The sequence below is a fragment of the Arachis hypogaea genome, chromosome 8 (genome assembly GCF_003086295.3).
Source record: "Arachis hypogaea cultivar Tifrunner chromosome 8, arahy.Tifrunner.gnm2.J5K5, whole genome shotgun sequence".
In the NCBI taxonomy this organism is placed as follows: Eukaryota; Viridiplantae; Streptophyta; class Magnoliopsida; order Fabales; family Fabaceae; genus Arachis; species Arachis hypogaea.
The window spans coordinates 44,696,672-44,721,719 of record NC_092043.1 but is presented as its reverse complement, the minus strand read 5'-3'; the positions used below and the strand labels follow the sequence as shown (position 1 = coordinate 44,721,719).

Genomic DNA, 25,048 nt, shown 5'->3' with positions numbered 1-25,048 from the left:
TACCTAGCTAGTAACATTATTGCATGGAGGATAAATCAACTCTATATATAATGATCGCATTCTCCTTAAAATTTGATGACGATATCTCCCACACCAATTATTTGTGGCACAAAAGTTAAGAGTTGGAAAATAAATTAATCATGGCTAATGGCATATGTAACGTAATAAACAAAATAAGAATAATAATATAACGATAATATATATTATTAAAAAAAATAATAAAAAGGAAAACTAGTAGAATAATTTTCAATAATTTTATATATGTTAAGAATTAAATTGACAATTCAACAATAAATTTTGAATAGAAAAATGAAATGACGAATATTTTAGAATGAAAAAAAAGGAAAATAACATAAAAATAAATAAATAAATGAAATAAATGTATTTGTACTATTACTTCCTACATTTGTCTCAAGTTTTTTATTTCTTAAAATTTAAAAGGTTTCAATCTTAACCCATCTTTTTAAAGGATTTTAATTCTATATTATGTGAAAAATTATTAATTGTTAACAGATAATCAACTTGAGAAAGTTTGAAAAAATAGTATCTAATGTTTTTAAAATACTCTGTTATTTAATTTGAGTCACATCTTAAACTTAAAAAGAATTGAAAAAAACATTTTAAGTCAGTAGAATTTATTATGTTTTGGCTAACACTTTTAATTATTAGTCTAATTTTTTTAGTCTAATAATCTAACAACATACTTTTAATCCACACTTTTAAAAATTATTGAGTAACTCAAAAATAATAAATTTCATTAATCTTCTAACATTTCTCATTAAAAAAAATAATATCTAAGATTTTTAAAATATGGTGCAGTTTAATCGAGCCAATACTTTTACTTGAGAAAATTATATATAAAAGATTTATTTATACGCTTATTCTATTAGCTGAATTTTCATATTTTCTTGAGAATTAGATGTAAGTATTTTGATCCAAACTAATATATATTATTATGTATATCTTCTGAACTCTTATATCTTATCTTGTGCATTATATTTATTTTCTATTAAGAGATATTCTTAGTACCTTCAATTATGTATATACATCAGAAATACTTTTAAATTGATCTAAAATCTATTAAAACCTTGGAACTCTTCTAAATCCGTGAATACCAAATATTATTATTGTAACACCTTACCATATTTAGTATTATGCTTAAGTCATAAGATTGAGATAATAAGGTATTACGACCTCTAAAAATAGTAATATATATATAATAATAAAAATGCGCAACGCTCAGGAAAGGATTACTTGCGTGCTAAGAAATCTAATAGGAACATGATAAAGATAAGCAAAAGAATAAAGGACAACCAAGGAAGCAGCATAATTAACCCCTGACTCAGCCTGCGAAGCTAAGGCTGGCTGGAGGGTATATATATATATATATACATCTAAACATACATAAGTGTTCTCAAAATATCCCAAAATACACTATAGTATCAAAATAACTCCTATCTCTCCCTCAACCTCTAAGAGGAGCAGCATACATAAGTTACTTGGAGAATAAGCTAAACATATATATACATATATACAGCCAGAAACCAAAATACACCCAAGGACTACTTCGCTTTCCAGGATCCAGACGCCTAACGAGGAGCCTCTCGACCTGCATCTAAAAAACAATAATACAATATAGAATGAGAACCGGAGGTTCTCAACATGGTAAAAGTGCCACGCGTATAATAAATAAGGTCCTGAGAATGCCATAGGCAATCCTAGAACTCCATTATACAATTATCCAACTCAAGTACTAAACATAAGCCATAAACAGCGGTAGGTATTCTAAATCTACCTAACTTACTCAATTTCAGTCCACACCTATCACCAAACTATTTTTTCATTTTCTCCATCCCTCCATCATCCATAATGCAATAGGAACAAACAACCAAACAAGTTCAAGCACAAGTAATGAACAAATAATACAAGTAGCAAATATACAAGTAGCAGGTGATATATATCAATTAAGCATTCCCAATTAAGGCATAGCAAACAAAGCACACATATGCATATGATGAATATCTATCCTACTGGCCGTGAGCTCACGTGTCAGTTATTTTGCCAGAACCCAACACATCTGGTAGCTAACCCAGACATTGGTCTCTAGGTTGCGTATCTCGAGGAGGATCATAAACGAAGGAGAGTGCCTTTCCACATCGAAGGAGTGTACCTTTCCACCTTCTCCTGGAGGATATACGAAGGAGAATGCCTTTTCACATCGAAGGAGTGTGCCTTTCCACCTTGCAACCAGAGAAAAATGTGGGAGAAACAATACGAAGCAAAGTGTCTTTCCACCTTCCCCATATCTGCATCACGACAAGAGAGGGAACTCCCATCCTCAACTTGCCATATCGACCATTTCGGCCACACACAGTCATTCTCAAATCTCATCATTTATCATCATCATTTCCTTACATTCGTTCTTTATAGCCATAACAACACGCATTCATTTAGCTTTCACATCATTCTCTTATAATTCATCACGTTTACCCTTTCTGGGTTCCGACCAAACCATTTATCAAACTCTTCTCAACCTCTTTAATATCGAATAATCTTAAAATCAACCAAACTCTAACATTAAATCAATCACATCACACGAAGATTAAACTTTAGCTTCTCGAACCCATGACTATCACTAAGACATCCTTGACACTCTATTTTCTTTTCTGTTTTTAATATAACAAATGAACTCGGAATTGCGCAAACTTTATGTTCAGGCGTTCATCTTGAAATAAGCTTTCTAACAAACCAAAGATCATAATTTTCTAATTTCTCTAGCCTTAGAAATAAAGGAAGAATCGTGACTGATCTGCAGTGCATAAAACCAGAAAAACAGCAGCAGCATGTGATATTCAAAATTCAATATAAAATCCAAGTTAAATCCAATGACTTTAAAAATTAATGTAGTTAAACTTTACTCATCCAGGTTTCTTTCTCAATTGGTTATGAGTTAATACCATTTTTAATGAAGAAGTTACATTACCTGGAAGTTAAGTAAAAATGAGTCAAAATCTGTTTTAGAAACCAACAAGCTTAGTACCTTTTAATTTGAATAACTTTTATTACAAAATTCCAATTAAGCTAAATTTTGGTTTGAGAACTCTTAGCTTATCCAGAAACAAGTGTGTTTTGGTTGCAACCCAATTGCTATTCAATTATAATAGTTACAAGCATTGGAAGTTGATGCATAGCTTGCTGAAATCTGTTTCTTTTCAGCTTTGACCACCAATATTCAAAAATTCACCACTCCCAATCCTCAACTCTTAAAATTATGAAGTTTTAGAGCAATAAATCAAGTTTATCAAATTTTATAACAAAATTGGTTTCACTCCAAAAATCAACTCGTAGAAGTCGCAGCATGACAAACAAGTTACTACCCTGTTTAACCTTTTCTGCTGCAGGACAGATTTAACAACCTAACTTTAAAAATTTGCCATAAATTGTATATTTAACAAAAGGTTCCAAAATTTTCAATTTAGTTTCTTATATTCCCAATTTTAGCCCAAACTTGGTCTCATGCAATTCCGATCATTACATAAATAGTTACAACATATGCAATACCACCACAACACAACTCTACGTCCTTATTAACAAACACCAATCCTAATCCATCATAAATAAATATAAGAGCACACCTTTAATAACTTCCACACCTTATAATTCCAATATATATCCACCAACAAATCTATTCCAACAACATTACAAGGCTAATCATTAAATACAACAAACAATTCAACTTATCCTATGGTTCCTCTAACCTAAGTTTTCACAACACCGTATATTAAACGTGCGAAACTTAAACCATACCTTGGCCGATCACTTTATTCAACCCAAGGCAGCCTCACAAGCAAGAACACAACCCTCCAAGCTCAAATAAACAGCCACAAACCAAGCCTCAATCACCAATAAACCTCCAAATACTCACTTTTTACTTCCAATATATATATATATATATATATATATATATATATATATATATATATATATATATATATATATATATATATATATATATATATATATATATATATATATACACGAACTTAACTCTCACCTAATACACATATATGTTCCAAATCAGATTTTACCTAATAGAATTAAAACCAAATTAAAGATTAGGGAAACTTTACCGCTCCCACACGCGTAGCAACTCAAACCCAGTAAGCTCCGCAAGCTAAATCGAACCTAGAACATTAAAATTGGCAAAATCTCACCATGGGATTTCAATTTCAAGAACAGAAAGAGGGGTAGAGATTCTGGAATAGAAATGGAGCTTACCAGTGAAATTGATCCAATAAAAATGTAGAGCTCAACGCGCTGGACGCGTGGCCGCAAACGGTGCGACAATCGGAACCCGGACGGAAGAGTTATGGCGGATTAAAGGAGGTTAAGGGTTTGGGGGCTCTTCTTCCTCCCCAAATTTGTTTTGCTGCGTTGCATGCAAATGGGGAAGAAGGAGCTGCTGTCTTCTTTAAGTGTTTGGGTCCGGTTGGACCCACGGGCCCGGTTCAACCGGTTCGGCTCTTTCGGTCTGATTTTGGGCCAAAATTTTGAAATTGGTATCAAAATTCTCGTTTTGACGAGCTCTATCCTATTTTGATACTATTTTTGTATTTTTAATTTTTCTATTTAAAATTCGATTTATTGACTAATTATATACCAATTTTATCGGGGTTTACAGTTATAAACTTTAAGTTCTAGAAAGTAATTTATCTAATATTTTATAGAGTAATTTATTAATTAAGTTTTTGTTATAAACTGAATAATTATATACAAAATTATTAAGAGTTAATTTAAGAATTGTATTTTAATGTATTGAATAATGTAAATGAGTTTTTCACAAATATCCAATGTAGTATTATTAGATTAGTAAAACTAACTAACTTTTAAATATATTATTTAAAAACATGAATTTAATTGAATGATCATATAACATTTTTACATGAATCACACCTCTATTATCATTCTTTCATATTCATTCTCATTCTCTTCCCCATCAACATTATTTTCTCATGTCTCATTTTCATTCACCCCCGTATCTACACCCAATTTCCCCGATCTTTGCCACCATTACCTCCTCTGCAAGCCACCGTTGTTGCAATTTCACTATTTTCAATCCTCCTTCTTCAACCACAGCAGAAGCAGAGGTACAAATAAATCTTGTTCATCCCAATTCCAACACTACAAGAAAAAAAATCTATGGCCACGCTTTTTTCTTGTCACGCTTTAAAAGCGTGGCCAAAAATGGTCAATGCCTACGCTTTTATGAGGGTGACGATTGATTAGAGATTTGGCTACATCTTTTTACTACGCTTAAAAAACGTGGCCAAAAGTGATCAATGGCCATGTTTTTATGAGGGTGGCAATTGATTTGAGATTTGACCATGTTTTTTTTTCACTTAAAAAGCGTAGCCATAGAGAGAAACAAGTACGCTTTTAAAGTGTGGTGACAAAGTTTTGTTTTAGTGACATTTTAAAAGCGTGGCCGTTTCCTACAGCTCTTTTGGCACGCTTCAAAAGCGTGGTCAAAAGGTCCTTTCAAAAATAAAACTCTGTGTTCCTTTATAAATCAAAACGCTACATTCCTTTATAAATCAAAATGCTGCATTCTCTCCTTCATTATTCGAAATTAAAGAACCCTCTTTTTCTCTTCAAAGAACCCAGAATCAGAAGTTAGCAATTGACACATTGTTACATAAATAATTCTCTTCAAATAACAATATATGAAATTAAAGAACCCCCTTTCTCCTTTAAAGAACCCAGAACCCTAAAAGCTTCGAAGAACCGCAGCCCTCCACGAAGAACCCCGGCCCTCCGAAGAACCCTAGCGCTCGCAATGCCTCCGCCGTCACTCTCTCTTCTGGAACTCCCACCATCGCTGCTCCTTCGGCGGTGACTCTCGCTGATGGTGACTCTCTCGGCACTCACCATCCATCGCAAGCTCTCTGTTGATGGCCAAAAGAAACCCTTCCGTGGAGCTGTTTTGAGAGCAACGGTAGCGTTGGTCACATCGTCGACGTCCTCGTCATGTCTGATTCCCTTCGCCACCGTGAGCTCTCTTTCTTTCCTCTATTTTCTTTTTTGGAATTTTCTGGGCCTCGAAAATTTCAATGCGATATCATATTCTCACATTTGTCTGATAAAAAAGCATGCCTTATATTGCTATATATGCTTCGTAGATTCTCTTATTGATGTGAAAGGGAAGTGCTAGGGTTTTCTTTTATTAGTATAAGGCTCCCTTTTGCTCTCTGCTCTCTTGCTATTGGTATGCTTTAAAAACGTAGCCACATGTCTCGCTATTGGCACGCATTAAAAGCGTAACTATATGTAACTCTATTGGCACGCTTTTAAAGCGTACCAATATCTTGTTTTTGCACGTTTTAAAAGCGTAGCCATATCTGGCACGCATGGCCACGCTTTTAAAGCGTGGCGATATTTAAAACCGTGGCAAAAAATAAAGCGTGGCAATAGGTTACCAAAAGCGTGGCGATAGAGCAACCAGCATCCTTGTAGACGTGACCCTTTTAAAAGCATGCTGGTAGCTCAAAAAGTGTGGCAAAAAGCTATTGCTACGCTTTTTCAACTTTTCTCCACGCTTTAAAAGCGTAGCAAAAAATTTTTCAACTTTGAATGTCTTTTTGACCTTTGTTCCATCAGGTCCATTTTCCATTGGGTTAGGTCTCCTTCGTTTAATAGAACGACCAATTGGCCTCTTAATCTTGGGGCTATAAAACTTAGCCAAATTTCTCCCAATACTCTTTACTATTGACAAGGCTTATGAAATGAGTATAGGTAGCCTCGAATGCATCCATCTTTAGCCATTGATGCACATACCCCTCTGGTCTATCTCCTCACTTTGCTAATGCAGTCATTGTATGCACACAAAGGATGCCTAGCACAACAAGCATATTTGAATTATAATCAATTTATCAGGAACATATATCAGTAAATTCTACCCAACACTAAATGGGGACAAAAACTAAAAATTGTACCTATAAGTTGCTAAATTTTACAAGTACATGTGTTGTTCCCTAGATGCACCCCCACTTTTTTCATATGATATTGTACCTTAAATTTGATTAGGTAAGTTCATGCATTCTCATTGACCCTCTTTAGTCTATTTCTGTTCTCCTTAAACTTTGCATATGTACTGCTCTTAGCACAAGCCCAGACAACATTCTTTAACTGCTTGCTCTTATACTTATTAGTGAAATTCTTTTAAATATGTCTTACACATTTTTCATGATGCGCGTTCGACATAACTTCTTTCAGAGCCGTCAGCAGACCCTATACAACATTGCTCGATGTTATAACTAATAACTAAAGAGATAAAAAAAGTAAAAGAAATTAACTAGATTAAAAATCCAATACTTGATATCTTTTGCTAATCACTAATGAAGTTCTACCCTTCAATAGCAGCACTGCCTAAGTCATTTTGTAACAATTCTAAAAACCATATCCAGCTAGTTTTAGTCTCACTATCAACTACTACATATGCAATCACGTAAAAGTGATTGTTGTCATCTTGTGCTACTGCTAACAGTAGTTGTCTTCCATAATACTCCTTCAAAAAGCATCCATCTAATCTTATCAATGGTTGACAGCCAGCTTTAAATCCTTGTTTATAAGCATCTAAGCAAACATACAACTTGTCAAAAAGTGGAAGTGACTGAGGAATAGGCTCCTCCGCTGATAAAAGGACAGTTGAACTAGGATTGCTTCTGTATAGTTCTTGCAAGTAATCTCGCAACTTTCTATATTAAGACTTCTCATTACCAACATACTTCCCTCTTGCCATTTTCAAACCCCTATACAACATTTTGTCGCTGATTATCACATTGTAATCAATTTTGATATGATATCATGCCTTTGCATGGGTTAGTCCTAGCTAACTTAGAAGTCTTTTTGACAACTTTTCTGCAACCTAATTTTGATCTGCCATATTGCTTTTGAACTCTCTCCCACAAGTGTACACGAGATTAAAAGTCTTAATCTAGTAACCACTAGACCTTGAGGATTTAGAGGATTTGATTTCCTCTAACCCAAAACGCTCCAAACCATCTTCTTCTCCACTCGGTCCCAGACCCCCCTTATTACAAACCCGAAACCCAAACTCTATGGTTTCACCACTCATCTAACTTTTATTTTATTTATTTTATTATTATAATTTCCAGTTTCACCATGAGAATGTTCTTTTAACCAAATTATCCGTGATCATGGGGTTCACTTATCCCACTAATGGAAACCCTAATCGACGGACCATCGACCATGGAGGAGTTGGAGGAAGAGCTTCATCTGACGAGTTTGGGCGTGCGGTTTCTCGAATAGCCGTGGCACAGATTTGCGAATCTGCAGGGTTTAATGGCGTCAAGAATGCCGCCATCGAAGCACTTTCCGATGTCACAATTAGGTACCTTATTGACTTGGGGAAAATTGCTGAATTTTATGCTAACCTTGCTGGTAGATCGCAATGTAGTGTCTTTGATTTGATTCTAGGGTTAGAGGATTTAGAATAGGTCAAGGGTTTCATAGGTTCTGGTCAAAGTCAATGCCTTTTAGGTTCAGGAACTGTTAGGGATCTTATGAGGTTTGTGAATTGCGGTGATGAGGTTCCTTTTGCTCAGCCAATACCGAATTTTCCAGTGATTCGGCAGCGGAAAGTTATCCCTAGTTTCTTGCAAATGGGGGAGGCACCACCTTCTAAGCATATACCGCCTTGGTTGCCGGCATTGCCGGACCCTCACACTTATATTCACACGCCTATGTGGGATGAGAGGACTTGTGATCCCCGGGAAGACAAGGTTGAACAGGCCAGGCAACGTAGAAAGGCTGAGAGGTCGTTGTTAAGCTTGCAGAAGAGGTTGTTGTTGTGTAGTGGTTCAGTAGAAACACGCAATACGACTTCTAATGTGGTTGTGCCGAGTGGGGGTGGTGCTTCACTTAGACAAGGAGAAGGTGAAGGGGGTGATAAGAACCCTTACCTTAAGGCTCCTGTGGATAATAAAGATGTTTCTCCAGTTCTCTTGCCGGGGAAGCTTTCTGATGATGTTGATATGATTGCGAATCATGTTTCTGTGTTGGAGGCATTTGCTCCTGCAATTGAGATGATGAGGAGTAGTGGTGTTTTGTGTGAAGATGACGGGATGCAAGGGAGAACAGTTCTTCCAGCTGTGAGACCTACTGTTTATTTCAAGTTCAGGGCTGGAAAAAAGCTTATCCACGAGTCCTTGGATATGAGGAATCAGAAGAAGGATGCTTCACGAACAGCGGCCTTGGCTGGTAGAGAAGATGAGAGGGATGATAAGAAGAGGAGAGCTGAGCTTATTCTCAAACAATCTATGGAAAACCCACAAGAACTCACTCTGTTCTAGATTAGTTTATTGACTGGATTTGTTGGATGATGTAAGAATTGAGTTTGTAAAAATGAAGACCTTCAAGGGTTAACCCTTTTTTGTCTTAATTAAAACCTTTTTTTCTGTAGCTGTGACTTGTATTCAAATTTTTATTGTTATTCTTTTATCTTTATTGATTTTTTTATCTATCTTTCATTAATATTATTTCATCTTTTATAAAAAATATCAATGTAATGGGATTGCATGGCTTCCCTCATTTTGAGGGAAAGGTTTCGGAAGTCTCTGCATTTCATCGAAAAGGTAAGACTACATTACTCTGTTTTATCTAAGATTTAGGATATTGAACTGGTGTGATAGATTATTCCCTTAAATTTAGGTTTTCTGTATTCACATATTCCCTCCGCTCCAAAATATCTTTCACTTTGGAATTTGGTTCATTGATTACTCAATGCATTTAGACATGAATTGTATCCAAGACATTAAATATTAAATGTACCAAAAATTCCAAAATATTGGAGTATCAATTTTCCTGATTTTCATAATACTGGTTGATATCCTTATTATTGTAATATCTGAATACTGATGTTCAACAGTTAAGTGGTCTCACAGTCTGCTGCCTGAATTCCAATAATTTGTCATTGAAAAATCTTTTTTCGTTGAGATTGTAGTTTGATTTACTGAGAATTCAACTTGAACCTTCTTTTAATGTTATCATCATCTGTTTTGATTGTACTGTTTTGCTGAAGTTTCAGAACAGCAATCCTCCTTTATTATCTGCTTAGCTTTGTTCTGTTAATTTGTTCAGCATCCAAGCCTGAGCTCATCCTATAAGTATGGAATTCCATGATATTCATTCGTTGATTTCTTTGGCATCAATTATTTCAGTTTATGCATATATATGCTTTAATGTTCTGACTGTTATATTGGTTTAACATATTATAATCACAATTTTTTAAGGTTTTGCTATTGTGTGTCCTAAGGGCACCCATTAAGATCTTTGTTAGTGGAATCCTTTGAAACTCAATACATTGATAACTTTAAAACCTTAATGATTGTCCTTTGGGCACGCATTAGGAAAATCTTCATTCTTTTTCCAAATGTTTATATAAGTTAATGGCTGAATTCATTATGGTGATGGTTTCTAGTGTTCCCAATCTGAAAGTGAGTGTCCTGTGCTAACTCTTGCAAAATGGTTGTCAGATGAGTTTGAAGAGAATATTCGGGGTAATGTGCCTTCTACTCTATTGCATTTAACATAGTTTGTAGCTTTGAATTGATTGAATTCACTTCTTGTTTTCTAAATCTCTCAATGCTTTAAATGATTTATTTATCGTAAATTTTTGTTAAAAAGTGTTCTCCTGTTTTCTACTAATAATGAATGTTGTCTCTGTTTTCTTTTATAAATTTCATCCCATGTTTGGTGTTGCTATGAGCTGCTGCTTCTAAATTAAATGGTTGTTTACGCTGACCCTTGTTATGCTTGTACTATTCAACGATGTTTTTGGTCATAATTTGTTTCCTTTTGGTCCACCGTGTATGCCGCATGTGTGTTTGATGATTGTTGTACAGAAAGTCGACAAGGGGACTATTGAATGAATTTTTGGCAAAGTGTGGAAGGAACTGGACAGAGATAAGGGAAAGAAGAGAGTGGGAATGCCACGAAAAAACCAACAGCTGTAATTTTGCGGTACTCTGATATTCTGTTGATACATGGCCGTTTTATCGGTGATGTTGCACCATTGTATGGGGAAAGGTCAGATTTTTAATCCTTCTTGTGAGACTGATTTCTAATATGAATAAATGAGTGAATGGTTCAAAACTGCTGCCTTTTAATAAGAGATTTTTGTCTTTATAGGACAAGTTAATTTATTTATTCATAGAAAAATGAAATTTTATTAGATTAGAAGAGAATATAGAAAAGAGGTAAGCCATCCATTCCTTGCTTATATACAAAAAAGTATTGGTAAGAAATATGACATATAAGGCTTAGCTATTAGGAACGCTTGCCAATCCCTTTGATTATAAGATGGGTTTTGATAAATGAAATACTACACAGTTAACATTTAGAGCATTTCCCCCTGCATTTGATATTTGAGATAATTCTGTATATTGTTGTCTCAGCTGAGTTCCCTTTTGATTGTGTTGTTATTATATTTACTGCTAGGTGTTTAGATTATATCATTATATTTTTTAGTTTCAAGTTATTAGCATTTGAAGTATCTTTTTTCATTTTATTCTGGATACATTGTTTATTCTATTTAGTTTTTACTGCTAAGTGTGTGCTTATCTAGGGTAAAAATGGAAAATTCCTCCCCATCCTGAACCGAAAGTGTTAGATTTGTTACTGTATTGGACAGTACAAATTAATTGATCTTATACTAAGTGTTTCTTATATTCGCAATAAGAACTTACTATTTAAAAGTTAAAATTGATCTGTGTTGTATTACCTTTGCATTAGCCACTATTATTTTTATTAATATTCCCTTCTGAGTGTAAGGAGTTTCTACTTAATCCTTTGGTCCTCATTTTTAAGATTGAAGTGAAACCAGGTTTAAGTCGTCACTTTCTTCTTAAGACTGAACCATCTATGACATTAAATAGGGTCATTTGTTGAACTATTTGTGTTTTTCCAATATTTATCATATGGGTCATTTGCTCATCTTTCATAAGTTTGATTTTTAGTGAAAATCATATAGGTTATGCTTTTCACTTACTATATTGTGTAGGGAGGTTATTGAGTGGGCTGAGGCTCTCTTGAATTTGAATACTTTAAAAGAAAGAAATAAATGAATCTCATTAATGAAAAGAACCAAATTTTTAGTTTCTGACAGAATTAGATATATCACAAGCTTAAGGCGTGCTGTGGGAAAGTCTGTGGTTATAAACTACACTTTTGTGCAGGAATTATCAAGTAGTGCAAACTATATCCAAGGGATTGCCATAAGAGTAAAATAAAGTAATTCAAAAAGATTTTAGTGCCAATTGAAGGGTAATTCTTGAACATCACACACTCATAACAGAAGACTCATGCCGATTGCTTATATAAGAAAGGGGCCAAAGCAAAAGGAACTAAGCTATGAAATTGGAATCGAGAAATTTAACTATAAAAGTTGAAAAATGAAATAAAGCAGTTGAAATCCTTACTTAATGTCATATTGATATGTTCATATAATAATAAAAAACAGACATCTCTGTTATATATTATACATATAGATGTCTAGATATACATTATTGTTCTTGTTGGCAGAGGTGGTGTTATTGTTCTTGTTATTGTTGTTATTATCTATGTTGCTATTGCTGCTGCTACTTTTGTTGTCATCATTGTTTATCGTTGTTTATGATGTAAGAATTATATTGTAATTAAAAATATTGAGACCTTAATTTGCAAAAAATAAAGGGTCATTTTAATAAACATATTAAATTGAAAAAGAGATATAAATGAATAATTATTTTAAAAAAAGTTAATAATCGATTTTGACTGTATGATTAATCTAAATCATAATGCTTGTGAACCTTTCTAAATCAAGCGCAAATTTGATGCACCGTGGAATTCTAACCAGGGATGAAGTTTATGGAAGAACCAATGGCTGAGAGTAAACTGGTTCAACACTTGTAAAAAATTTATGAAGTTTATGGAAGAACCAATGGTGGAACCCTACTCTGCCCATGCGTGCCAGTGTTATGCCATGGAAGACCTCTGGCAACAGGCTTGAAAACTTTCTTAAAGAAGTGAGCAAGCATCACCAAATTGTGGTGCTAAAGAGAATGAAGGGTGCCCTGACTCTCAGAACAATGATCTCGACGAGGATGTAGCAGAAGAGTACAGGGTTTATGTGCGACGAGGAGGAGGATGCGACAACCAGGTGGTGCGGTGGTGATTGACAATGACGCCACTGCTGACACCTAGATCCTCCAACAATGGTGGTAACTGAAATCCGACTCTAATAATCTTTCTTTCTGTCCTAAAATTTTCTTCGGGCTAATATTGCTCCTAATTTTCATTGATTGTCTCTGATTTGATTTTCACCTATGGTTCATTATTTACCTTATTGTATGAAATCAATTTGACTAGTTTCTGCAAGCATTCTAGGCTGTCGCGGTAGCCAATTTTCCTTTGTAACTATAACTCTACCAAGTGAATTTTTTAGACCAATTAGCACAACTTCATGTTCTTTGAGAGTGAGGCTTCATAAAAAAAAAATTTTGTTCATGTGCAATCTTTCATGTATTTATTTTTATTTCTGCTCAATATTCTTAGTAGAAAAGTAGTAGAAAATGACTGTTACAATATAAAAAGTAAATACAAGACAACAAAAATAAATAGAAAAAAACACAACGTAAAAGAAAAATAAATATTAGATATAGCAAAAAGAAATAGAAAATGCCAAAAAAAAAAGAGAGAAACCAAGTACAACATGCAATAAAAAAAAGGACCAACTACAACACAAAAAGAACTAAATGATAAGAAACTTTAGCAGTCTATTTCTTTCCCAATTTGTGCCCCCACAAACTTCTCTTTCTTCAACATATTCTGAAACGGAGAGGGCGTGCATTTTTTTGGTGGAACAGTTTTTATCCATAAGAAATATGAATGACCTTCAGAAGTATTCACATCCTGGCCACTCGTTCTACTACTTTCATAAATACCAGAAGCACTCGTATCATGGCGCTCGCTCCACCATCACCGTAAATCCTGAAAGCATTGATGTCCTAGCCAATCAGTTGACCACAGGAGCAACTCAAAGTGCGATAGTACCTTTATTTCAAAATCAAAAAAGGGGAAGGAAACTCTCAAGACGGGTAAAAAGACAATCATACATCTCAAAAAAGGGTTAGAATCAGCAATCCTCGCGCAACAAATCCGTCGCACAACAAATCCGATCTTCAGGACTCGGGGTCACCAACTCGTATTGAGGTTCATCGACCCCTAAACTACAGTTCTTATGGTGAGTGCAAAGTTCGGTAAGGTAGTCAGTGTCTACTAAAAATTTCTCATCAATAACAGAATCGTCTACCCATCTCAAAAGAGTCTCAGGGACACGGGAAGATATTTTTTCCAACAAAAAAGAAGTAGGTATAGAGGCGATAAGACCTACAAAAAAAAATCATAAAAAACAGAGCTTCCAAAGACAAAGCAGTCTTTTCCCCAAAAGCAAAGCAAGAAAAAAAGAACCACCAGATTACAACAACGACATCCAACAATTAAAATACCAACGCCTCACAGTGCAAACGAAGGAGCAGCAAAAAGCATGAAAATCTCCTTAAAACACACAAAGCATAGAGATAAAGCATTACACAAATGATAGAAGAAGATAAAGAAAATGCTAACCTTTCTTTGCAAACTTGATGAGAAGTAGTCACAGCAACGACGAAGCACCCCAAGACAGAAAGCTAAAGGGATTTCTTTTGAATGAGAAAACATGAGAAGTGCAGGAAAGAAACTTCGAAGACGAAAGAAAACAGAGAAAAGAGAGGGGAAAGTATTTATAACATGACAGGGGCACAATGGTAAAACGACGCGGTCATTAAAGAAACGCGCCGTTACTAATGTAACTGCCCCCATGTGTAAATGCGAAACCCCAAACGGACACGACATTTGATTAGATATGACGGTTGAGAAGCCTAGAATCACGTCGGTTTTAAACCAAAAATCACGTCGGTTCTCGACCTGAACAACCCCGAGTTCAATTAGTACTCAAATCCGACCCATAATCAAAGAGATTGGACTCGAGTAGGGGCACTGTTCATACCCTGACCCAACACTATGGCACATGTTGAAATAAGTCAAAAAGACCCAATCCAAAGATTGGCCTTCACCACCTACCCGGCCTCGTCTAAAGAGATCGGGCTCAACATAGGCTCCTCCCCAAAGAGGTTGGGCTAGACATGAGCTGGCAGATAACACTTATTCAAATAAGTAACTGCCCCTAAAATCTCTCAACCACTTCTAGAAGTAATATCCCAACCACCCTAAGATAAAAAGGGCGGTTATCTACCTTCAGAAGTAGAACTACTCCAACGGGGTTATTGGATCACCACTATAAATACACTGATATGCTCAAGTAACACTAAGGCCCAGTTTGGGTAAATAACTTAAATAAGTTCTTTTGGAAAAGGAGTTTAAAACATAAGGACTTTTATTAATAGCAGCTTATAAATAAGTTATTTTGTGTTTGAATTTTTAGTTATAAAGGTACTTATTTTAAAGTTGTAGCGTTTGGATAAATAACTCAAAAGATAAATTTTTTTTTACAAAAGAAAATGAATATTAAAATAACGATGATAACAAATACTTTTCAATATTGAATGTTGATTTTACATAACCTAATCACTAATATTGTGTATGATATGGTAGGTAAAAATAAAAAATAAATATAAAATGTGTGTCAATGTATATTTTATTGCTGTTTTTTATTTTTTATTTTTATTCCTATTAGAACTCTCTTCTCCTTTATTGAGGTCAAGAACTTGTTATAATTAACTATGAAAATAATAATAAGCTATAAAATTACATATGAAAAAATAAAATTAAAACTGAAATTTCATACCATACTTGAATACAAATTTAATAATAAAAAATAGTGATAAAATGATAAAAAAATATTTAGAAGGAATATATGCAGTAAGTTGTTCAGATGTAATATTGTCTGAAAATGTAGTGGAGGATCAATACTTCCATCAGATGTTTCATTACGTAAAAATGGTGAGACTTGGAACATTATGTGAGAATGATGGTGGAATGCCAGTGCTTCTAGCAGACCTTGTGTGAAAATGGTGATGAAGAGTCAGCAACAAGTCATATATTTCTACTTCTTCAAAAAGTTGCAAATTAACTCTTCGAAAAGTTAAAAGCTTTTTTTAAAATAGTGCCAAACACATAGATTATGACTTTTCATAGTCCAAAAGTTAAAAAAAGTAGCTTATGCTACTTTCCAAACGGGCCTCTAAATCTAATACTCTCAAAACCTGCTTACCCCTTGCTAACTTAGATACGCTTGGGCCTTTCTTCTAAGCCCAACCCAACTGTTTCAGGTTACTCACGTAACCGTTATTATTATTATTATCATTATTATACTACTACTATTATTATTATTAAAGTTTAAAAGAAGAGGGATAAGTATTGTTTTGGTTTCTAACATTGACGGTTAGAATCGAAACCGTCCCTGATGTAATTTTTTATTTAGAATCGTCCTTAATGTTGCATTTCATTTTAAAATCGTCTTTTCTAATAAATTTTTTTTCTAAATAACAAAAACACCCTTTTTTCCACCATTTCATTCTTCTTGTTCTAATTCTTCTTCTAGAAGAACAAATTCTTCTTCAATTAACAAAATTCAAAATTTTAAATTTTTAAATACAGTTAACAAAATTCAATTACAAGAATTAAAAATATCCAAATTCATCTTCAATTATAAAAATAAAAAATCTATAAATTTAATTACCAAGAAATCAAATACAAGAACAAGACAAAAAATTAGGGAGAAACAAGAAATCCAAAAACAAGAAAAAGCAACAGCAATCTAGAAATCAGAACAAGAATAAAACCAACAATAAAAATTAGGGAATTAGGGATTATAATGAACAAATCCATTATTTAAATCCAAATTCAACGAATACTAATAATCAGATTCAACAACACGAACAACTAAAACATTATTCAAATCCAGAAATAACAAATGAAAATCATATTAGAAGTAGAAGCAGAAGCAGACCCAGAAGATGCAGAAGCATAAATAAAAAGCAAAAGACGAAGTAAAAGATGCTGAAGTAGAAGCACTCAAGTAGACCCAGAAGAAGCAGAAGACGAAAGCAAGATGCAAAAGTGGCAAGGCGGCGAGGTGCAGTGGCAAGAACGCGACGGTGAGTAGCAACGATGCAGAAGCAGAAGTTCTCTCACTGGCTCGTGACGGCAACTCCAAGCTTCGCCGGTGTTGCCCCCTCCCCCCTTCCCCTTCCCCCTCTCCCTTTCTCCTTTTCCTCCCCCAGCGTCCTTTCCCCTTTTCCTTTCTCCCCTCCCCTCGTGTCTTTCCTTTTTTTTATTTAAAAGAATCATTTATAAAAAAATGGTAGTTTCATAATTTATAAAAAAAATTATTAGAAAGAACGATTTTAAAATGAAATGCAATATTTAGGACGATTCTAAATAAAAAATTACATTAGAGACGGTTTCGATTCTGACCCTCAATATTAGAGACCAAAACAATACTTATCCCAGAAGAAGAAGAAAAGAAGTTGGCCGAATGCCATTATATATACATATATGGAGAAGTGTTAGAGGCAGCAACTTTTATGATTTGTAGTAATTAAATAGCCATCAATAATATTTTAATTGTGTGAAATTAGTATGAGATTTCATCCAATAACTCACTTTTCTTTATTGATTACATGCTAGTCAAAATTTAATAAAATTATTGATCCTTAAATTTTTTTTAACATATACGTCATTATATATTCATAATATATATATATATATATATATATATATATATATATATATATATATATATAATAAAGAAAGAAAGCAACGTGGCTTCAACTTTTATATATAATATGACATGTTACCTTTATATTCATTAATTATCATCATAGCTGTTCATTCTTTGAAGAAAAAAAGAGAGAAGCACTGAGAGAGAGAAAGTCGTGAGTAAGGGAAGAAAGAAACCGAGGCATCCTTAAACTTTTGGCTTTGATTTCTTGAGATCTATAATTCTAATCGAAAATCTAATTTGATAGAAGTGTTTATATCCGCTTTTCTATACGTTAGTGTTATTTTTATTCGGTAGAAATTGACGATGACGTAACTCCTCTTTTCATTGAGTTCGGCTAATTGGAATTCTAGGAGGCACAAACAATTTCTGATGTTTTCTTCTTTAGCAACTCGGTCACAAAATTTCTCTACTAAACTTTACAAATTCGAAGTTATTATTGTCGGTAAATTTGACGAAAATCTCACCGCTAAAGATCAACGCTAAATCCAACATATTCAATGTTTTTTTATAGTGATATAATCATAAAATCATTGCTAGCTACTATTAAACCATTCTTCTACTTTAACTCATGACAATAATAAAGAAGTCTCACAGTTCACAAATTCAGCCCAATAGAATTCATAAATTCAGTTTTAATTTTAGTCTTTATCATCTTATCTTATCTTTATGTTACCATCTTATCTTATTTTTACTTTTCTCTTTCGTAGACAATACTCTATATATATTTAGTTTTACTCTTGTAATTCAATCAATTAAAAAATACATACCAAAATATTCTTTATCTTTGCGTATTCTTTTTGTACTCTTTAAATTTTGTTAGCTACAACGATTTACATAAAATTAAAAAGGGCAAAAATATAACAATATCTTATTTAGAACATATGCTTAATATTAGAACCAAAATAATTTGTTTTGATGATTTACTCTAGTATTGTTAATTATAAGAGATATTAGATATTTAAATTTTATTTAAAAAAAACTAAAATTTTCACTTAATTTATTTGAAGAGACTAAAATATCCACAAACTTTAACTTAAAATGGTATTTTAATTTTTTAAAATTAATGTTAAAAAGTAGTCAAAATATTAAAAAGAGCATTTTTTAGTCATTTTGAAATTTGAATCAAAATGATATTTTAATCTTTTTTATATATAATTGAACAAATATTTTAATATAAAATAACATGTGATATATTTTTAAATGTAATTAATATTTGAGGAAAATATAAAAAAATATAAATAGTTAAATTTAAAATATAATTTATTTATTAATAATATGATTTTAAATTGCTACATATTTAATTTTAAATAATACCAACTAAAACGATCACTTTTACTCCTAAATTATCGGCTATAAAAGAAACTAACAAAATAAAAAAAATTTATGAGTTAATTATTTAAAAAAAATAATATCATCTATTCGAAAAGGAGAAAATGCAAAGACAATATTAGATGAATATCTAAAGAGGATAATTTAATGTAAAATATGTTAATGATCACAAACTAATTAAAAACAAGAAATGTTCTTGCAGAGTCTAAACTATGAAATTTTTTTAATGAATTTAGCTTACCTTACAAACAAAATTCACAGGCCAAAAACTCAGTGGTTGAACTTGCAATAAAGAAGCGCTGAAGCTGAGTCCTATAAATCTGACTTTTGAAGAAAACAACTCAGACCACGTGTTGTTACAACATTAAACTAAAAAGAATATCTATAAATCTGTATCAACTTACTTCTGTATTATAGTGTGACTCAAATCTCAATAGTCATGAGAATTAAAATATTAAGGTAGCGTTTGTTTTGAGGTATTGAAATAGAGACTGACTGAGAGATTGATATTCAGTATTGTTTGTTAGTTCAGAGATTGATACTAAAATTTCTGTCTCTATCTCTAAAATTTCAGTATTTCAATACTTCCAGAAAGTAGGGACACAGGGGACTGAAATTTTTAAAGATGGAGACTGAAACTTTAATAACATTTTATACCTAAAATACTTTCATTTCAATTAATTAATTCCAATTTTATCCTTTGTGCAAATTAAATTAGAGTTTCATTCTTGTTTCAATTCATGTCTCTCATTTTGCACCAAATAGAATACTGAGATTTATTTCCATCTCTGTCTCTTAATCTCTGTCTCTCAATCTCAGTCTTTCCGCCTCTATCTCTCCACCAAATACTACCTAATATACTTCAAGAGTACAATAATATATTTAAAAACCTTTCCATATGATGTACTCTTAAGAGTACAAAAGCATCACTTTAAAATTGAGTTTCATTAAGATTTCTTTGGATTCCATATGTGATAGGTACTCAAATTTATTTAATATGAATCTTTAGTGTTTAAAAAATATAATTTCCTGTTATTGAAATAATCATTTAATGTTTATATGTATATATGATTATCTAATTTATTTTTTTTCTAAACACAAAAAATTTATTTTTTATAAATCTAAATATAATACCCAATTTATTAGTAACTAATCTATTTAGTGTCTACTAATCCATTTTTTTAGAAATATATTAATAATAATTTTGAAGTTAACCAAGATAGAAAATAACAAAATATTTTATTTTATACATTATATATAACAAAACTATTTTAAAAAAATAATTTGAATAGCAAGTTATTTCTATGTTTCCATTATCTAATAGAAGATAGATATATAAATAGATATCTCCTTTATATAATAGCTAAAAGATAGATAAATAGATAGGAAGTGAATAGAAGAAAAATAAACTTTATTTTTATATGGATATAAAAAATATTTATATTTGATATATGAATATCAGTATTGATAAAAGAAAAGAAATTACATTAAAAATGTACAAAGCATTAAGCATGAAAGGAAGAAAGAAGAAATGTATGGCCTATTTTTATTGAGTTGTTCCACAATTACTGGATGTGGTCAAAGGTGACGGCTACATTTGTGCAGAGTGAAAATTTTCCTGTGAATGAATAAGGATTTATTATTATTATTTAGTTTGTTCAAAGCCACGCTTCTCATTTGGCCTTTCACATTTTTTTTAACCCTACGATTCTTTCTTGTCAAAGGCCATTTCTTCCTATAAAGTCGGGTAGCCACTCTCTCATTTCTAAGGTTAAAAAAAAACTCCTTTCTCTATTCAAATACACACTCATTCTCTTCACACTCACGCTCTTCATTTCAATTACTCTCACTTACACTCTTCTATTTTCTTTTTTCAAGGTACCATAATATTCCTTCTATTCAAACTCGTATAATATGTTGATTTTGCTCCCAGCAAATTGTTCTTGTTATTTTTCTTATATCATCCTTTTATCGTTCTTTCAAGTTGAATCTAGAAAGTTTTAGACGTCATGATTATGGTGCATGTTTGGATTGACAGTTAGCTATACTCATAATCAATTATGGTTTATCAAAATTAATTATATCCATTTTAGATTTTGAGTTAAAATTAATTATATCATAAAGCGAAAATTTTCATTTCTCCAATTCAGTCGTGGTGTTTATTAATTTTGGGTTTCTAAAATCAATTATTTTACATGATAATGCTACAATGGTACCAAAGTTAAGCCAAACACACACGGATAGAATTTCATAATCTAATCCATTTTGGGTGGATACTGACATTAAATTCCTTTTTTATGATGCTTGTTCCCAGAAAGTTATTTCTTTTACACTTGTATAATGGATCTTCCCGTCAAATGGAACTAAAAAGTTTATTTTAATTAGGTCATTTTTATATTTGAATGATTTTTTTCTTTCAGTCTCACTTCTTGTTTTCTGGGTTTTTATTGGCTTATATCTGTTATTGTAGATCTCATTGATTTTTATATATAAGAGCATATTGGTTAAGTGATCATCATGTTTGAAAAAATATTAAATATCTATACTATGATTTAAAAGTTTAGGTTTTGTTGCTTTTTATAGCACATTGAAAATGATGATTTAAGGTATTTATTTATTACATTTCAATTTGTTATTTTGTCTTATTGGGATAAAAAAATTAGTTTAATTTATTATTTTATTTCTAGTAGTATCTTTCAATTTTGTGTTGTTCCATTCTCTTGTCACATGATTGCATAGGTCATTGAGTAGTGTACAAAATTTATCCATAGAAACCTTCATAATGTGACTAAATACAACCTCAATTTTTTAGTGCCTTATTTTTGTTGAAAGAGTCTACTCAAGATTTGCAATACATAATACATTATTCTTTTTTGTTGACTACAAATACATTAATATGAAAAACTCTTATTTAGAACATTTTAATTATGGCTTGGATGTTTGATATTCTTCAGTTTTTTCCCTCTCTTCCCTTTTACTTTTTAGCTTACAAAATTCCTTCTGGCTTTTCTTTAAAGATGGTACACTACAGGACATTTATGAATTTTCTACTACTGTGAAGTTTAGTATTCAATCATAGTTCTTTTTATTTTTATTTTTTAAATATTATTATTAAGCATACGTTTTTCTAATCTATTATGCTTTAACGAGTTCCTTCTAGCCAGACAAACTTTTTATATTTAATAATTTTATGGATGAACAGATCATATTTATATATCATTCTTTTTCCCAAGATGAAAAGAAGTGTAGATGAGTTCTCATATTTTGAAAAGATGATACATAATATACATCCGAAAGAATGTTAGGGTCAATAAATTTTATAATTTATAGTCATTAATTAATTATTATTAATATTTTTAATGGTATGAGATTACATTTAATAATATAAAATTTTTTTTTTTTATAATTAAGTGTCGGACAAATTTTAATAAAATGGTAGGCATTAAGTTGTTAACACATTTCTAAGTCCATGAAAACTCATATAATAACATAGAGTGCATGCTTCCATATATGATCAGGATAGTCACCATGGTCAACCAAGTTCCAAACCCGACTCTTGAAAAGTTTGCAAGGCATCTCCATCTCCATTCTGCTCTTTCCTCCGACATCCAAAGCAACGATGGATCCTTCCGCCGCCCTGCTTTAAACCAAAGGCGATCATTCTCGAACTACTCGAATCCTGCCTTGCACATGCCAACATGCAAATCAACAACTGACTTCTTTACCGTTACAACTGCCACAACGTCTCCTGTCTTTGTGGCAGCTCCTGCAGAGAAGGGCAACTTCTTTATTGACTTCATGATGGGCGGAGTGTCGGCTGCCGTGTCGAAAACGGCGGCGGCTCCGATCGAACGAGTGAAGCTTTTGATCCAAAATCAAGATGAGATGATTAAACAAGGAAGACTTGCTCAGCCATACAAGGGTATTGGTGACTGCTTTAGTCGAACAATTGCTGATGAGGGCGTGGTTTCTCTTTGGAGAGGTAACACTGCAAATGTGATTCGCTATTTCCCCACTCAGGCTCTGAACTTTGCATTCAAGGACTACTTCAAGAGGCTTTTCAATTTCAAGAAGGATAGAGACGGTTACTGGAAATGGTTTGCTGGAAACTTGGCATCAGGAGGTGCAGCTGGAGCCTCATCGCTCTTCTTTGTATACTCTCTTGACTACGCCCGTACTCGTCTTGCTAATGACGCTAAGGCTGCTAAGAAGGGTGGCGGCGACAGGCAGTTTAACGGTCTCGTCGACGTCTACAAGAAGACGTTGGCTTCCGACGGCATCGCCGGTCTTTACCGTGGTTTCAACATTTCCTGCGTCGGTATCATCGTCTATCGCGGTCTCTACTTTGGAATGTATGATTCTCTCAAGCCAGTTCTCTTGACTGGATCTTTGCAGGTTTCTATCCACAACTCTTTCTTCTATTTTCTAAACATGAAAAAACACAAAGGCTAATATTGAGAATTTAACCTTCTATGAGGATTGCAGGATAGCTTTTTTGCGAGCTTTGCTCTGGGGTGGCTGATCACCAATGGTGCTGGGCTTGCATCATACCCAATTGACACAGTTAGGAGAAGAATGATGATGACCTCTGGTACAGCTGTGAAGTACAAGAGCTCCATGGATGCATTTACACAAATCCTCCAGAATGAGGGTGCCAAGTCCTTGTTCAAGGGTGCTGGTGCTAACATCCTTCGCGCCATCGCCGGCGCCGGTGTACTTGCTGGCTATGACAAGTTGCAGGTTATTATGTTTGGCAAGAAGTATGGATCCGGCGGTGCTTAGATTTTTCAGCACTTGGATTCATATCTTATTAGCTATATAGATGGAATGCAGAAGAAAAACTATTCAACCTTTAGATTTGACTCATTATCATTGCTGCGGCAAATTTTGTTGATTTAATTTTGGGTCAGAATATGATATTTTTAAGTATAAATTATTTGAGTGACATATAGAGTAAATGTCACTATGAATTTCAGTTTTGTATTATTTGAATTTTTGAGAGATTTTCACTATTCCATACATTTTGTTATAGAGTTCCTCTCATCTATAGAATAAAATTGAATATGCCCATTTTTAATAGAGTATGTTTTTGTGATGAAAGTTGTAAATTTCATGATAGCGGATTTTTTCCTATGCATACACGCAAAACTTTTTTTCACTTCTGATCTTTTGGCTTTGAACAAAAATGGTGGTAAAGGCATTTTTACATATTCAATTCTTAATTGAGACGCATTTATTTCAAATGAAATTAATTTTACGTAACTTTTAGAGTTAAATATTTTTTCATCTCTAAAATTACGGTGAAAATCGAAATCGTTTTAATTTTTTTTAAATATCCTTAAAGTTAAAAATACTTTTAAAATTATCTTTGTTGAGTTTTGGACAAAATTATCTTTATATTTGTTACTTAATTATGAAATTTTAAAAAGAATAATTAAATAAAAGGGTTATATAAGTGTCGATGAAATAGATTAAAATGTATACTCAACCCAACTCCTAACAATTTTTTTAAAGGACAATGGGATTTCTAGAAAAAAAAAATTACTTTTCGACTCTTTATATTTTTTCTGAGACAAGTTAACTCTTACATCAATAATCTATTTCTGGTCTGGAATTAACGGAACGTGAATACATGACACATTAAGATAGTAATGTGTTTATTAAGTGTCAACCTAAATTGGCATATTAATTATCACCCAATCTAGTCTCTAACAATTTTTAAAAATATAAATTCGCATTTTATTTGTGCAAAACTCTAAATATGCTTCTTCCTCCTTCCTTCTTGTGTAGTTGTGTAGAACCCTAACTGAACTACCATCATGAGCCATGAAAATTATTTTTTAGAAATTAGGAGTCACAATCTGCATGGTTATAATA

General features: G+C 32.7%; 2 protein-coding genes and 1 long non-coding RNA gene across 3 annotated transcripts; 2 read left to right on the top strand and 1 right to left on the bottom strand.

Moving 5' to 3' along the window:
- Positions 1-1,327: 1,327 nt before the first annotated feature.
- On the bottom strand, positions 1,328-4,447 carry LOC112707702 (uncharacterized). The gene is made up of 3 exons (XR_003156128.2): positions 4,279-4,447; positions 4,131-4,185; positions 1,328-1,615 (listed from the first exon to the last, which is right to left on the bottom strand). It is a non-coding gene; the product is annotated as an uncharacterized lncRNA (long non-coding RNA).
- Positions 4,448-7,648: 3,201 nt separating this feature from the next.
- On the top strand, positions 7,649-9,480 carry LOC112707701 (transcription initiation factor TFIID subunit 8-like). Its single transcript, XM_072201470.1, has one exon. It carries the CDS (start codon positions 8,583-8,585, stop codon positions 9,369-9,371), a length of 789 nt encoding a protein of 262 aa, XP_072057571.1. The 5' UTR covers positions 7,649-8,582; the 3' UTR covers positions 9,372-9,480.
- Positions 9,481-20,952: 11,472 nt separating this feature from the next.
- On the top strand, positions 20,953-24,226 carry LOC112707700 (ADP,ATP carrier protein 1, mitochondrial). The gene is made up of 3 exons (XM_025759595.3): positions 20,953-21,049; positions 22,690-23,566; positions 23,657-24,226. Exons 2-3 carry the CDS (start codon positions 22,700-22,702, stop codon positions 23,951-23,953), a joined length of 1,164 nt encoding a protein of 387 aa, XP_025615380.1. The 5' UTR covers positions 20,953-21,049; positions 22,690-22,699; the 3' UTR covers positions 23,954-24,226.
- The last annotated feature ends 822 nt before the right edge of the window (positions 24,227-25,048 follow it).